Below are 17,002 nucleotides of genomic sequence, written 5' to 3' on the forward strand. Positions count from 1 at the left end.
TTCTCGCTTTGTCCGTGCTACATCTGGGGCCCCTCAAGAAAGTCATCTTGACCCGTTAATGCGACGACAACTCATAACCCAGACAATTAACAAACAAATTCCTCCAAAGTACAGATTTTTAACAAAAACTAGAAAGGGCGGCTATAGTCGAGTTTCCCGACTGTATTTCCTCAGCCGGCTACTAATCTCTTCCATCCACACTTTAACTAATCTTCAAACAAACAAATAGTTCCAAATATTATAGCCCCGAAGACTATTAAAACAAGAAAGGAAAGCTAACTTCGCGTGAAAGCATGAGTCGGGAGGATGTAAAGGCAGTGAAGGCGAATGCGCTTCTACCTGTAAAGCCGTACAACAATGCGACGCCAAGGATCCTAATTGGACTAACAAGAAGGTATGGATCTAGAGGACCGTCTCGATTAGATGGATTCCGTCTGCCGAAAACGTGGCAGATGACGCGACGAGGCCGCGCAAGGCCGTGGACCTGAGCATCGATTCGCGATGGCTAAGGGGTCCACCATTTCTACAAGCACCGGAGGAGAGCTGGTCAAGATCGAGCGAAGGATGGAACGAGGACGAGAGGTTCAGCGAAAAGTTCGAGCCTGTACGGATCCAGGGCGAGCTGTCGACTAAAGGAGTCGAATGGATTTTCAATTGCCCGGCGAACCCAGCTGAGGGTGGCGCTGGGGAAAGGATGGTGCAGTGTGTGAAGAAGGTGCTGGCGATGAACGATGAAGAACTCGCGCCCAAGGAGCACGTCCTGGAGAACCTGCTGATCGAGGCGGAGAGCATAGTGAACTCTCGTCAGCTCACACATCTACCAGTGACGGTGGACCAGGAGACTCCACTGACACCCGACGATTTGCTGAAGGGAGCACCCGATGTCCCAGATCTTCCCAAGGATGACGGACAGGAGCCCGTGAGATGCGCTACCAGGAAGCAGTGGCGCATAGCGAGGATGATGCAGGATCGGTTCGGGAAGCGATGGGTGCATGAGTACCTGCCGACTCTGATGCGCAGGGAGAGATGGTGCAAGCACGTCGAGCCCATTCGTCGAGGAGACTTGATGTTCGTCTGTGATCCAGCCATACCACGAAGGGAGTGGAAACGAGGCGTCGTGGAGGAGGTGTTCACCGGGAAAGATGGAGTACCTCGTCGAGCGGCAGTGAGGACTAACGATCGAGCCATGACAATGCGTCCCGCTTCGAAGCTAGCTGTCCTGGACGTGGTGAATGCTGCTGCTTCACGGGGGTGAGGATGTCGCGGAACGGATTAGGCTATCGATAGTCAGGATTTTATGAAGTCAGTATTTTTATGAAGTCAGTATTATTATGAAGTCTGGTATTTAGCTTAGGTTATTTGGTCGCACTAAAATCGGGTAAAAAGGAAAACAATATTTGGCAATTACACCGATTTGCGCCATCACAAGGAGAGGGAAGAGAAAACTGCGGTACGTTAGCCAATTAAGTAAATGTAAGAGCTAAGTAGATATTTTAAAATATTCTAGAATAAAACGAACGAACGAACGAACGAATCGAACTCCAACTATTTGTCCAACGTTAAAGGCATTTCCCGTGATCGGCCAAGCGGCGACAGGTATAAAAAAAACCCTTGAGGATGTGACCTGATAGGAACCAGGAATCAGAATATACAGAAATATCTCTACAAATCGGTCAATGTGGGTGTTTGTAGGGGGGCGTTGGTTCCGCAAAAGATTCCAGAATGGGGTTGAAAAGTGGAAAGTCGGGGGCGTCTTTAGGTTTAGTGTACAGCACGCGTTCAGCTTTATTCGGCTGCTTACATGAGATTAATTGCTTAAAAACTAGTACAAAAAGTAATAGAAAAACTACGATCGACGACGGCCGGCGAAGGAGCGAGAGCGCAAAGAGGGGCGAGCGCGGATGCGCTCTTCAGCGCGGGTGCGCTCTTCAGTGCTGGTGCGCTCTTCAGCGCGGGTGCGCTCTTAAAGTTGCGGCACACCGGCCCCTCACGTAAACATCCTCCCCCCCTTGCAATCGCTCGGGTTGCAACATATCCCTCGTCGCTAGCTATGCGTCACTGCAGCTAGAGGGCGTACATGGTCGATGAAGGCCCCCGTGTCGAAAATCCGGGTCCCGATGTTGACGCTGTTCCGTCTCAGCAGCGACGATAGGAGAGGCGGAAAGTTGCCTAGGCGCGGATGACGCGGGCGGAAGAGCGGTGGACGGCACCCGATGAGTGGCGGACGAAAGCAGTGGAGCGCTTGACGACTGCCAGCCAGTGGCGGAAGAATGCCGAGGAGTTGCCGACGAGTGCCGGGAAGTCGATGGCCGTGGATCGGCTTGTGAGTGCCGGAAAATGGCGGACGCAGGGCGAGAAGCACCCGAACCGCGCCGGGAGTTGGCGGATGACGGCCGACGAGAGAGCGAGACACCAGGTGTACTGTCTCCCGTGGGCGGTGACCGGTGCTCCTTGGTCCCGGGGTGCAGCAGCGTGTGGTGATCCTGACCACACGTCTTACAGCCGTCCCCACGCCGACAGGATCCGTCGGAGTGCTCGTGGGCCAGGCAGCTCGAGCAATAGCGGGAACCATCACGAGAACCACTCGGAGCCGCTCCTCGGCACTAAGGCGTAGGAAGCGCCGACACTTCTTTAACGGATGACTCCCATTGCAGACTCGGCATCGGTAGGATAGTGTACCTCGAGTACATCTGCTTTCCAGTGACGGGGCGTTGCGTGGGCGTGGCGACATCGTGCTGAATATGACCTTGGAATCTAGAATTAGACCCGGATCAGTCGGATCATCAGCTGATTGCCACCGTGCAGCGTGATGCGATGTGTAAATCGAAGAAGGAGTCGTAACAGAATTATGCTCGCATCCGGAATCGAAACCCTGAACCAGTGAGTCACCGAGGCTGCGGGCAACTCGTGCGGAAAAAACAGACACGCTGCGGGGGTTGGCTGGAGATAATGGGCCTGTCAGCACCCATCCGAAAATGGTCTCCTGACCGAGAAGCGACCCGCAGATATTAGCCTTGGAATTACCGAGGAGAATGGACGGAAGAATGTCAGCTCCTAATAACACATCGACTTGGGAGCTCTCAAAGAAGTTGGGGTCCGCCAGGGTAATATTGGGCAGCCCCTTGAGACGATCTCGCGAAATCGGATATGATGGCAGATTTCCTGCCAACTGCGGAAGAACGTAAGCCGCAGTCTCTAATTGTAGCCCGGGTCTTGACGGCGACCGAATAGAGAAATGGCACAATTTAGTAGACTGCGCGGAAATGGTTTGATTAAGGACGGAAACTTGGGCTTGAATCGTCTTGAAGGGAGGCTTGACGAGGTTGAACAGTCGTTCCGTTATGAACGTCGCTTCGGAGCCTGAGTCTATCAGTGCTCGTGCTTGGACGGTGCACCCCAAATGGCACACGTTGATAAGGGCCGTGCCCAGTAGGACGGCTCCTGACCCGGAAGCGAAACACACCTGCACATTCGACTGATCCTCGGGGCCGTTTGTTGACGTAGGCGGACTTGGAGCGGTAAGCTGCGTAGGCGGACTTGGAGCGGTTGCGAATGGATTGCCGCGGTGCAAGAGGGTGTGGTGTCTGCTGTGGCATGTGGAGCAGGTATGGGCGCTCGTGCAGTCTCGCTGCTGGTGCCCTCGGGCAAAACAGTTTAAACATAACTGCTTCCTCCTTATGTAGTCAGAGCGCCCATTTACATCCATTTCTAGGAAACGCGGACATAAGCGAATGGGGTGGTCCTCCCTCGAACAGAGATCGCAGCCCTTTTGGCCCGGAACCACTCGAGTCTCGTATGAAGTGAGCCTCCGAGCAGGGGCAGTAGGAAGTCCCGACCTTGGCGGAAATTGCACGGAGCCACTAGGCCTGACGTCGTCGATGGCCTCCAGAGTGCGATGGCGCTCTGTCAGGAAGTTATCTAATTCCTTCCATGTTGGAATCTCGGCCTTATTATGTACGGATTGCTCCCACATAGAAAGTGTGACCTTGGGGAGCTTTGACGAAATCATAAATACAAGGAGACAGTCCCAAGCCTCAACATTAACGGAGGACATTTCTAGGGCTGTCAAACAACTCTGAATGGTAGCTTGCAGCTCCTTCAGCGCGACGCCGGACTCTTGAGAAATAGCCTGGATGTTGAAAAGGATCTTCAACTGGCTGTTGACCAATAGCCGCCGGTTCTCAAAGCGGTCTGTGAGGCTTTGCCATGCGGCGACAAAGCCCTCATGGGTAAGCGGAGCCTTAGAAACAATGGCGTGGGCGTCACCACTTGTCTTGGACAATAAGTGGAACAACTTCTCTACCGGGGTGAGCCGCGAGTTTTGGATGTAAATGGCCGTAAACAAGTCTCTGAAGGTGGGCCACCGAAGATAATCACCCGCGAAGACCTCGGTATCCACCGGAGGTAACCGGCAGCCTGTAGGCGCGGGCGTGTGGACATTGACGGGAGCCTGAGTGGATTGGGAAGCAATTTTCTCCCGAAGCTGGGCAATACATCTCGAATAGACGGAGTAACAGTAGCTGTACTTCGCTTCCAGCACTGTCGAGGCGGCCGCATTGTCGTCGGACACGGCTAGCAAATCGGAGCAGCTCTCATAGCTCTTCTCCACCTTCTCCCATAGTGCCTGAATTTGGTCCCGATGAACTTCGCACATGTATTGGGAGCCTATTTCCGTTTCTGGGGCGCCCGGAGTACTTATGTTAGCCTCAAATTGGATAATTCGATCTGTTGTGGCGATGAACTTTTTCAACGCCACTTCGACCGCACTTGGAGCCATTTTTGCGACGGAGTGAGTCTGCCTTTGTGAAGGACCGGGGGTTGTATTGACGGATTCGTCACTCCTTGCCCTTGGACTGACACTGGTAGCCTTAGGCTTCAAAAGAGGCGTCCGCGGAGATGCGGATTGAGATCTGTCCAAACGGATGGCTGGGATCGAACGCGGCTTTTTGTCGTCTCCCGTGGGCATTCTCAGAGTCCAATTCGCTGATCAGCGCTTGTCGACTGACTCGCGCAACAGGTGCCCCGTACGAAGTGGTGGCCGGTCGCACTAATGTGATGAGAACGGTGAGATCGCGGATGAAAGGCAATTACAAGGAGCAAGTGCGAACTAGTGGCGCCGATGTGGAAAGGAAAGTCGTGTGCGGCACAATTCGAATGTGGAAAGAAAAACTTCAGGCACCAGAAAAAACCCAAAAGGAGACGAGGTTTGTTCGGATTGTAGGCGGATGTTGCCTGATGCGGAGTAGAAGCAGAGTTGGAGGCACGAAAAAATGGAAAAAGTACCGGAAAATTCGTGCTTGTTCGGAAAAAAATGATGACGGTCTATATATGTACATACATGTATATTTCGCCTTGTGTGGTTCGTACTGAATTTAATATATACTGAGAGATTAAATTCTTAACTATTTTCGAATTTGCGGAGCCGGAAGGTGGACTTAACTTTGGCTTGAATTTAACACACATAGATATAAATAATTAATTTTTGGCTAACTGTCGGATTTAAATATGATGGAGCCAGAAGGGTGGAGTGGAAAATCTTAATTTTTAATCAATTGAGGTTAATTATCACGAAACTGGAACGGTGGAATTGAAACCTAAATATTTGATTAATTGAATTTAATTAACACGAAGCCGGGAAGATGGAATTAAAAACCGCGGCTCTATTCGGACAGAAGGTGGATAATTAAATTAATTAATTATAATTTTCCGATAGTTAAATCTTCGACTTTAATTATTGAGTGGCCGGAAAGGTGAATTAAACCCTGGCCCTTTGCTCGAACGGACAATAAGAATTAAATAAATTTTCGTAGTTATAATTATAAATACACAAATTTATAATTAATTGATTTTTTAATCTATTTTGTTATGCAGCCGGTTATGCCGTCGGCACCCTGTACGTACCTCAAAGAAAAATAAACAGAACCGAAAAACACAACACGGCTAGGTCGAGAATTTAAGCGACACAATCACGGATTTGTAGTGAAATGGCGGTTTATAATTGTTGGTTTTAGAAAATGTAAAATATTTTGTAAATTTTATCGGCTATATATTTCCTGAAATTGGAGGCAGAAAATATTTGGAAATTATGTGGACATGCATGCAAGTAGGGCAAGGGCATGTGGGGCATATGATGGTACAGTAGAGCTTCGATAAGTGGACTGTATATGTTAAATTTTATCGGTTATATATTTCCTGGAATTGAAGGCAGAAAATATATGGACATGCATGCAGGTACGGATATATGTAAGGGCATGTGGGCATATGTTGGCACAGTGGAGCTTTGATAAGTGGACTGTATAATTGGGGGAACAGAAAAGTTATGTGGTGTAAAAAATGACACTGATTGAGGAAGATAAAAACAAATATTACGACAGCGGCGGACTGTTCGGTGAATTTGGAATTTCCGGAACTAATTCACACCGGTGGCCAATATTAATTATGCCTTCTTTTTGTCACCACACAATTTCACTGTTCACTTGCGAATTTTTCGCGGATTAATTGCACCAAAACAAAATATGTATGTGTGTATGTATGTATATGGATGCACATATGCCTCCACCGTTGGCAAGCGAATGGGTAACGGAGAGGCCGAAAACGGCGAGGAATATGGGCAGCACACAAAACGGAGACTGATAGAAAAATTTGCCGAATTTTAAGATTATTATAGATTATTACAAAATCTCAACCTGCCGTTGTGTCGGAAAACTCGGACTTGGAGTTGACACGGAGGGAAAAACAATCTTGCAGCAGTGTGAACGAAATTTAATGTTCGGATCACTGCTGAAGACCGGCAGAGAGATGGGGACGGAAAAATGTACTTATCTTTTGGCGGAACAATGCCAAGAACTGCTGGCAGAAGAAAATCCAGTAATTATCCGGCTCGAAGGACCAATGTTTGTAGGGGGGCGTTGGTTCCGCAAAAGATTCCAGAATGGGGTTGAAAAGTGGAAAGTCGGGGGCGTCTTTAGGTTTAGTGTAAAGCACGCGTTCAGCTTTATTCGGCTGCTTATATGAGATTAATTGCTTAAAAACTAGTACAAAAAGTAATAGAAAAACTACGATCGACGACGGCCGGCGAAGGAGCGAGAGCGCAAAGAGGGGCGAGCGCGGATGCGCTCTTCAGCGCGGGTGCGCTCTTCAGTGCTGGTGCGCTCTTCAGCGCGGGTGCGCTCTTAAAGTTGCGGCACACCGGCCCCTCACGTAAACAGTGGGCTTGTTCGGGTTTACCAGATTTTATGAAGGAATAGAAAAATAAATGTATTTCATACTTTTATTTTATTTTTTTTATAAAGTAATAATCGATTATTATCCATTAATCCATAACTAATCCATTATATATAAAGTGATTATAAATTATTCATACTAAATTAATGAATTTTATTTCTACAAACAAAATGTTCTAGCTTTATATTTATAGTTTTAAACAAGAAAATTAATTTTATAAATCTAAAAGCAACAAAAACAACATTTATTTAAGCTATAATAGAATTCTAAATTATTATATTTATGTACATATATATTTATATATATATATACATATATATTTATGTCTCGGTACTTTGTATAAACATTTTTTACTCTCTTCTAGTTTGTCTTCCTTGTCCTAAGCAGGAAGTGCAATATATCGTTAATGTGTATCGATCCAAATCAAAAAATGTAAGCATCGATATGTGGATATTAGTATCGATACCTTAACAGCTTTGAACTAATCGGAGTAAAGGAGACTCATATAAATGGCTTTAGCTTCAGAAAATAATTTCGAATTTAAATAATGCGAAATGGTAGCAAATGTAAATATATTTATACATATTTAGCAAGTCTATTCAAACGTCCAACGAGAACTTGAATAACGTATAAAACAGTAAGTAATAATATGAGACAACTTAACATGAAAACTTATGAGTTTCTTTTGTGTCTTTATCCAAAGTATTTTACAAGTCTCATTATACATATGCAATTATACATTATAAGTATGTATGTATGCAATCACTAACATACAACATATAGACTATTGTACGGAGAGCAACAAAAATATGCGTCTGCTCACTCCCCTAAAATGCATGCACCATCCACATGCAACTTAAGATCATTCGGCTTTCAAGGGAGGTCGGCTAAAATATATCCTGTCTGTTCCTATCTTAGTATATTAATTTTTATTGATTCAATTTTTATTGAAAATCGAAAATTGTGTGCTGGCCGGAGAACGGTAGTATGCCACTCCCACATTAAGTGCATACGAAAAATACCGACTATTTTAGGCACCCGATTGTCTTTCATGCACATAGTTTTGGGTATATATATTAACTAGAGAGAGAATAGCTAAAAAACGACATTCAAATGCACTTTTTTTGGCAAAATAATACTACATGCCGAATTTCATGAGGGTCGGCCAACTATATCCTATAGCTGCCATATAACTGAACGATCGGAAATGACCCAACTTTCGTGTTTTTGAAGAAGCTTGGGACTTTTTTTTAGATTTTTTATTTTAATTAATTGGTTTTATTATGATGTAATCATAAGGATCGTCCAACTATATCCGATGTTTGCGATATATATCGGGTTTTAGTACAGATAGCTGAAACTTAGTACAGATTCTATTTTTGGTCAGTTGATCCAACCTACCAAATTTTATTAGGATCAGCCGACTATATCCTATAGCTGCCATATAACTGAACGATCGGAAATAATATTTGGTAGAAATATCAACTTTCGTATATTTGAAGATAGAAGCTTGGGACTTTTTTTTAGATTTTTATTTTAATTAATTGGTTTTATTATGATATAATCATAATAATAATCATTTTTTTTCTAATTTTTAATTTAAAAAAGCCACAAATACTTTTTTTTTTAATTTTAATTTTTTTTGCTAAATATTTATACTTTAATAAAGACCATAAAAATGAAATAGGACGCTATAGTCGAGTTTCACAACATCGGTATTCATCTCTTCTACCCATACTTTCAATTCAATTCAATAGCAAAGCACTTTTGTGCCTTGGAAATAACAACTGAAGCCATCCTTAAAGGTATGAATTAGCCATTGGAATGGTTTGGCACTACGGGGGCTATAAAAATATTGCAGGTTGGAGAGTGAAAGTGGGCGTGGAAAAAATCTGAAACACACTCGAATGGCGGAGAAGTCTCCATACCAAATCCTAACTATAACTCTATCTTTTATAGTCTTTATAATACACGCTATATATGTATAGCTGTTGATGCTGATCAAGAAAATATATACTTTATGGGGTCGGAATCGATTCCTACTCTATGTTACATATGTTTATATATTTACAGGAATACAATATACCCTTGTACTCTACGAAATTTTTTTTTTTAATATCACAATTATAAAATAATCGTGTATTCGGTTCTTTTTGTTCCAGTCCAAGACCAGAAAAATGGAAAAGTGAAAATTTGGTGGAGAGGGCACAGTACCCAACTAAAGAAAGAGTATGCAGAAAAGTCTTTATTCAAATATAATTCATAGGATAAATATGAGTATTATGGAATATGACTCAAACAAGATGGTTTTAAACACCCAATGGTCCATAGAGGATGATTCTTTGTTTCAGCCTTGCGGGCTGGTCAGTGCACATGCTGGCAAGTCTGTGTTTATTACATGGAACTATAGTTATTTACTTAACTTTTGTTTTAAAAAGCCCAAAGGAAGTGATAAAGTGAAAATGTCCAGAGTTCGGATTCCACTGCCATTGTTAGAAGGATGCGTACTCCGCAACGTTTACACCTTAAAGTTTAATACGATGCTTGTTATGTCTGATGGAGCCATTTACTGCTTTGGTTCATTTCAAACCTTGCATTTAGTAGGATGGCTCAAGGGAGTTCGTTGTCTTGCGTTAACAGACTTAGGATTTAGTGTAATACGAGAAAAAGACCACCAACTGCTTCTGCAGACTTATCTTGATCTACCTGACTTAGAAAAAGGTGAAAGCACACTACAACACTCATTTAATATAACCTTCGACAAGAATAATATATTTGAGAGCGGCTTCAGGGACGAGTACAGTTTAACCTCTGTGAAAATTTCAGAAAAGGAAAAAAGATTTATGAATATCCTTTTTGGCATAAAAGACTCCACACAATGCCACATTTTTAGTATTGGTGGTCATATATTTACGTTGCTTTGCAATACTGATGCGACGGAGAATATTGAAAAATCGTATCATGTTGAGCTGTTTTGTGTGTACTCCGTTTCGGTGAGACTTATACGAATTTTACCTCATCGCAATCTATGTTTGGTTTTTCTTAAAAACGGCACAGTGGATATGTGGTTCTTGTCTAATCTTCTTGGAGTAAAACAGCGACAGATTTATCATACTGGTTCGGAATGGCTGGACTATGATGGTACAAGCAAAAATGGAGATTTCTATTACACTAACGGTGAGGTGGTTGTCCGACTGGAATTTGAATATAACAGACAGCTTGATAAGTGCATAGTAATAACTTCATCCGTAACAGTGCCAGGAATTCAAGTTTGTACTTGGCTAGAGCACAGTAAACAGTTGGTTTCTTTAAGTCAGAACAATATTTTCCAGTATATTGATTTTTCACTAGAAAAAGAGCATAATACAGTTAAACCTTCACAGATTTGTGACATTACACTTGATTCCATTCAAAACGTGCTAAAAAATATCTGGAGCTTTGATAGATTAAAGCGAAAGTTCGTTTTATTACAGGAAAAAATAACTGGAGAGTACCAAAAACAACACGTAATTTCTGTAGGCAGATACAGTGAAAACTTAAATAAAGTTTTCAATGTTTCTGCAGAGTTTCTTCGCCAGAAACCTGTCTGGGATGAAAATTTTAGGGTTCTGAAACAAATTCCGGAAACACATTTGAATAAAAACTTTATATATGTCATTATCCACGTATTTTTAAATAAAATTCAGTCAAGTCTGCATTACAAGAATTGGCAGCTATGGACCTTTTATGAAAATGAAGCCCTTATACATCTTTTGCCTAAAGAAGTACTTTTAGACAAAAGTTTTAAAATAGCGATTCCGATAAAAAAATTCAAAAATGAACTCATGCCATCATTTCATATAAAGTTACTGGCTTTTATAGACATAAAAAACGAAACGGCTGCTGTTAGAGTTCCTATTTTTATGAAAAATAGGGGGCTCACTCATCAGTCTCTATTTGATGAGAAACAAATTAGCTTTATCTACAGACCTAAACATTATCTACAACACACAAAAAAAAGTCTATCTATGATTCATCACGAAATTCACTCACCATTTAATTTAAGACTTTCACTTTCTTCATTATTTAATGTCAATACAAAAACTAACGGTGACACTTTTGATTTGATGGTTATGGGCAGCAGCCTGCGATTAAAAGTATTTGAAAGCTATGTGCATGGTACATTAGAAAGCATGGACGCGTCGTCTATTTTTTATTTTAAAGAACATTTACTTCAAAATTCACCGAGCCTAGACCATAAAGCATTATTCGATAATCGTTTAGCTTATCTGCAAATAAAGGTAGGTTAATAACATTAATTTCCTTAGTATTCAATATTAAACATACACATGTTTTACAGAAATTGCTGTGTGAAACTAAGCTGTTTGACGTTCACGATCTGGAAGGCGAAACGACTGTAAAAATGGCTTTGGAATCAAAATACTATGCAACTAGAAATAATATTTTCTAAGGTGTCCATTCTTTAGAAAAATATTTAACAAGAATCTTGAGGTTGAGTCTTGAGTATGAATCAATTATTTCGAGTCCTGCCTGTAAAATTCGTTCCAATAGAGTAGTTCATTAATTTTGAATTTGTTTCATTTCGATTTTTGAACCCCTTGCGGAGCGGTGGCCTTCTCCTTAATGTTATTTCATATTGGAGGATACCTTGTTCCTTAGCAGAATTGATATTTATATTTTTGGAAAATACAATTCAACTCTAAATTCAGCTATATCACTTCCTTTATTGGAAGTGATCGATATAGATCGATCGAATATTCAACAGTAGACGGTTCTAGAATCTCTGCAGAAAGTAAGCCACCGACGTTTCAGAACGTATTTTACCGACAAACCAAATAAAATTGTGAGCGTGATTGAAATTGTAATATGGGATCCACTCTTTTGCCACTCGACTTAAAACATCTAATAACGTATGTACGTGTGGGCCCACATAAATGAAAATGGGTAATAAAGTTGATTAATTATTTTGTAATTAATCGTTGTCCTGGTAATAGCAACAATGTAATTGCTTGCCACTTTGGATTACATTGGAGGGTAATGGAAAAACACGGTCGTCCATATTCACGCACGAGTCATAGTGTCGTAAGCTACCTGTGTACGATGATAATATAATAGTGGACTTGCATTTTTATACCCATGCAGAGGGTATAATGCCCATGCACTTTTGCAGTCCAAAAGTGTGCAACGCAGTAAAGGAGACATCTCCGACCCTATAAAGTATATAGTATTCTTGATCAGGATCACCTCCTGAGTTGATATGAGCAAGTCCGTCTGTCCGTCTGTCTGTTTCTACGCAAACTAGTCTCTCAGTTTTAAAGCTATCGACTTGAAACTTTGCACACACCCTTCTTTCCTTTGCACGCAGTATATAAGTCGGAACGGCCGGGATCGGCCGACTATATCCTATAGCTGCCATATAACTGATTGATCGGAAATGGTATAACTTTGGTGTTTTTAGAGTTAGAGAGTTGAGAGTCAAATTTGACACGAGAGCTATTTTTGTCAACACATTACGACATGCCAAATTTAATAAGGATCGGCCGACTATATCTTATAGCTGCCATATAACTGAACGATCGGAAATGACCCAACTTTCGTGTTTTTGAAGATATAGTATATATTTTGAAGACTTAGTATAGATTCTATTTTTGGTCAACCTACCAAATTTCATTAGGATCGGCCAACTAAATCCGATGCTTGCGATATGTATCCGGTTTTAACTGCAAGGGTATATCAACTTCGGCTCCGCCCGAAGTTAGCTTTGCTTTCTTGTTTTTTTATTTTTATTTTTTATTGTGACGGGTGAATTTATTGAAAACTGTCCAACAGGGACAACAATTAACTATTGTGCCAGAAAACTTGGCTTCTGTGTAACTTGAAGTACTAACCATACAGCATATATACAACACATTTCATCCAACGAAAATGGACCCAAAAATATCTTGCGACAGGCCCCAGCAGTCCCCAGAGCGAGTTCTTTCTCTCTTCCTTACGCTCATCGTTCGTTCATCTTACGCTCATATTCTCATAGAATGCTTTCTGTGTCTCAGTCTCTGACAGGAGCGCGATGAAGAAGATCAATCTACACAGTCACACATTCACATACATGGGTGTATGTGTGCGTGCGATTTCGTTTCGAAGCCAGCGCACAAAATTTGGAATTTTCTAACTTTTCCGGCTGTCTACCCTAACAAAATCCGGGTATTCCTTATTAAGTGAAATTGCGTAAGAAATTATATAAAATTTTTAATATTTCAGCTTACATTTTAAATTTATTTAGGAAATAGATTAGGTGTTAGCAGTAAAATGTTACCTATCTCTATTAAGTCCCCCAAGAAGGACGACAAAGTAGTCAAAGCACGCAAGGAGATCAAGCCACCACCGATTTTTATCGCGGACGTAACAAATATGAAGGCCATCTCTAGCGCCCTAGACAACAAGGTTGAGGTCATCTATAAGGCCGAGCAGAACAACTCCATTCGTGTCATGACCCCGAAGCGAAAATCAAAAGAGGTTCCACAATTTCCAACCCACAGACGAACGCGGCTACCGGTTGGTCAAGGGCCTCCATTACTCGACTGATCTGGAAGATATTAAAGAGGGACTCAACCGCCTCGGGCACAAAGTCAAGACGTACTTAACTCCACACAAAGGAGTACCAAGAAACCCCTAATCATTTTTTTTTGTTAAACTGAGCGGGCCAAAAACATAAGGAGGCGTTCCAAATAAAGTCGTTATGCAGCTCAGTAGTGGCGGTCGAGTGGTCAATTAAATTTAACAATGTCCAGCTCCAACGCCAACCCAATCCCGCCAGGCAATCCACTGGACGCGGCTATGTCCAGAATGGAGGCCATGTTCGAGAGAAATGACCCAATAATCGCCTCTGTCTGCAAGTCCTTATGCAAACGGGACTAGACGTCACAATTTTGAACGCCATCTGCCTGGTGAAAAGCAGGCCAGCAGTAAAGCTCTACTGTAAAACTGAAAAATTCGATATTCTCCTCATATCGGAGACCCATTTTACAAACAGATTCTACCTAACCCTCAGAGGATACGACCTAGTTGCTGTCAACCACCCATACGGAAGAGGTCGCGGGGGTGAGCCATCAGTCGAAGATCCCAGATGACCTGGTCTTCACCATCACAGGAGGACTGGACTCGGCCGGAATCCAGGTACGAGAAGTCACCGACCTTATTTTCGACCACAGCGCTCTTGACGTTTCCCTATACACGCCAGCCATCCAAAGGTCGGCCCGGAAGAAGCTTATTTATAAGACGACGGACATCGGGAAATTCCAGTCCTGGATGTGCTCTGCCGAGGATCTTAACATAACTCTGGTCGAGGAACTGATCGCAAAAATCCAATCTGCGGCAGCCGAGGCAGCTCCAAGGCTTTCCAACCGCCCGAGAGCCACTGACAGCGATATCCATTTTTGGAATCCAGACGTCACGGCTCTCAAGCTGAAAAAGCGGCCACTCAGGCGGGTCTGGATGCTGTCCAGAAACCCGAGGAATATGACCAACCTGAATAGAGTCTCCAAGTGGCTCTCTGAACTCTTGGCGGACTTGAGGAAGGAAGCGTTCGACGGGTTCGATGAACAGTTGGAACCGGGTGACCCAAAAAACAATCTGTGGCGCATCACGAAAAGCATACGACGTCCTCTTAGGAGGATCCCACCCGTTCAGCGAGCCGACGGCGGTTGGTACAGGTCCGAGACGGACAGAGCCAACGCGTTCTCCGAACACCTGCAAAGCGTATTCACCCTTTTCTACCGCTGCTCGCCAGAAGAGGAGGCAGGAACGGAACGTCTCTTGGCCGAGCCTGCACGAGGGCTCTCGACAGAATACCACCTGTGACGGAAGAGGAGACATCCGCCCCGATTTCCGTGTTGAGTAACAACAAGGCCCCGGGCGATGATGGATGGAATGCAACCGCATTTAAACTGCTGCCACCTCCAAGCATCAAGATACTGACGAACATTTACATTAGATGCTTGGATATTTGGTACTATTCGACCAACTGGAAACATGCTCAGGTAACTATAGCCCGGAAAACCCGAAGCCGATTTTGCCTCTTATCGTCCGATTAGTCTTCTATCGATACTCTCCAAAATACTCGAAAGAGTGTTTTTGAGTAGAGCATTGCCAGTACTGGACAAGGCTGGTCTGATCCCCAATCACCAGTTTGGCTTCAGGCTGTCCCACGGAACCCCGGAACAATGCACAGTGTGGTGTAGTATATCCTGGACGCCTTCAAAACCCAGAAGTACTGACTGGCTGTAATGCTGGACGTCAAACAAGCCTTCGGGTCTGGCATTCCGGTCTCCTGCTTAAATTGAAGACTTACCTGCCCAGACCTTACTATTTCTTCCTGGAGTTATTCCTGAAGGACCGAAAATTTGCAGTCAGATGCGGAGAGGCCACTTCCGGACTCAGGGAAGTCCGCGCCGGATTCCCCCAAGGCAGCGTGCTGGCCCCTTTATCATACAATGTCTACACGGCCGATCTCCCAGTCTTGCGGAGCCCCAAAATAATGGCAACGACCTATTCGGACGATACCGTCTTCCTGGCAGCTACTGACAACGCTACAGATGCTGTCATGCAGGAGCAACTAGAGAAGGTGGAATATTCAAGTGAATAATGATAAATCCACCGCCACCACATTTTCTCTCCGTTTAGGAAATTTCCCACCGGTCCCCCTCAACAGCTCCCCCAACCCACAGGTAGAAAACCCAAGATACTTGGGCTTCACGCTAGACAGGAAAGCTTACTTGGAAGCCTCACCTAGTCAAAAAGCGAAAGCAGTAAGATTTATGGCGTACTGATTGGCTGATGGGTAGGAGGTCACAGCTGAGGACCTCTTCGAAAATCCTAATCTACAAGGCGATTATTCGGCAAATTTGGACATATGGGATCCAACTTTGGGGCACGGCCAGCAAGACTAATATTCGGACTATCCAGACATTTAAAAATAGAGCCCTCCGTATGGCCACTGGGGCCCACGTCTACCACAACAACCAGACAATCCACGAGGTGATTGGCTTCCCAAGGGTGAAGGAGGAGATACAGAGAAGAAGCAGCAAGTACATCCAGAGACTACACAACCACCCCAACGACCACACTCCTCGACAACAGCGGACAGATGCGAAGGCTGCGCAGAACTTACCCGCTGGACCTCACCCGGAATAACTCTTAGACATTCTTATTCTTGTTCTTCTTTTTTCACCTTTAAGTTACACATAAGCAAAGTTTTGTCATAATATTTAATGGTTGTCCCTGTTGAACAGTTTTAAATAAATGAAAAATAAATAAATTTACCCCTGTCATAATAAAAAAAAAATAGATGTCCTATTATCAGGCCTTACGGATACGTACATAAAAATGCTACAGAGTTACAGGGACCGATTTTTGTATTCTGTTATTAATTTTTTTATTCTGTGTTATGCGACCGAGACTGTCAACGGATACGCCGTTTTAATAAATTTTTGGAGTTTTTTATATTTGAACTGCTATTGTTTACTTGAATTGTTAGTTGTCTTAATCTGGTATACGATAGGCTAGGGCGGAGCGGGGGCGAAATCTCTGCGAATTCAACACGCTTCGCCGCTAAGATAAGTTAGGCTTAACATTAGAGAAAAAAATAGAGATTGATTTATAACGTTAAAGAGGAAGCATCTTTTGTTTCGTTTACTTCTCGTATAATCTTTATCAGCCCCCAACAACTGCCCCTACTAAAGAAATCGAACCCAGGACCCCAAGAATAAGGAGCTCGCACTTT

General features: G+C 43.4%; 1 protein-coding gene across 6 annotated transcripts; it reads left to right on the forward strand.

The window, feature by feature from the left end:
- Nucleotides 1-1,350: 1,350 nt before the first annotated feature.
- LOC108127045 (probable RNA-directed DNA polymerase from transposon X-element) lies at nt 1,351-16,692 on the forward strand. Of its 6 annotated transcripts, none has more exons than XM_070276819.1 (6): nt 1,352-1,450; nt 7,589-7,861; nt 9,387-9,453; nt 13,275-13,449; nt 13,505-14,397; nt 14,462-16,692. In XM_070276819.1, the coding sequence occupies exon 6, from the start codon at nt 14,530-14,532 to the stop codon at nt 15,079-15,081; it is 552 nt and encodes a 183-aa protein (XP_070132920.1). In that variant the 5' UTR covers nt 1,352-1,450; nt 7,589-7,861; nt 9,387-9,453; nt 13,275-13,449; nt 13,505-14,397; nt 14,462-14,529; the 3' UTR covers nt 15,082-16,692. The 6 variants fall into 6 exon arrangements, 5 of the variants coding, with proteins under 5 accessions (XP_043069641.1, XP_043069642.1, XP_070132920.1 ...); XR_011441914.1 differs by having other exon boundaries at nt 1,353-1,450; nt 13,505-15,260; nt 15,315-16,692; XM_070276818.1 differs by having other exon boundaries at nt 1,353-1,450; nt 13,505-16,692.
- Nucleotides 16,693-17,002: the final 310 nt, after the last annotated feature.

Source organism: Drosophila bipectinata, chromosome 2L (genome assembly GCF_030179905.1).
Source record: "Drosophila bipectinata strain 14024-0381.07 chromosome 2L, DbipHiC1v2, whole genome shotgun sequence".
NCBI lineage: Eukaryota > Metazoa > Arthropoda > Insecta > Diptera > Drosophilidae > Drosophila > Drosophila bipectinata.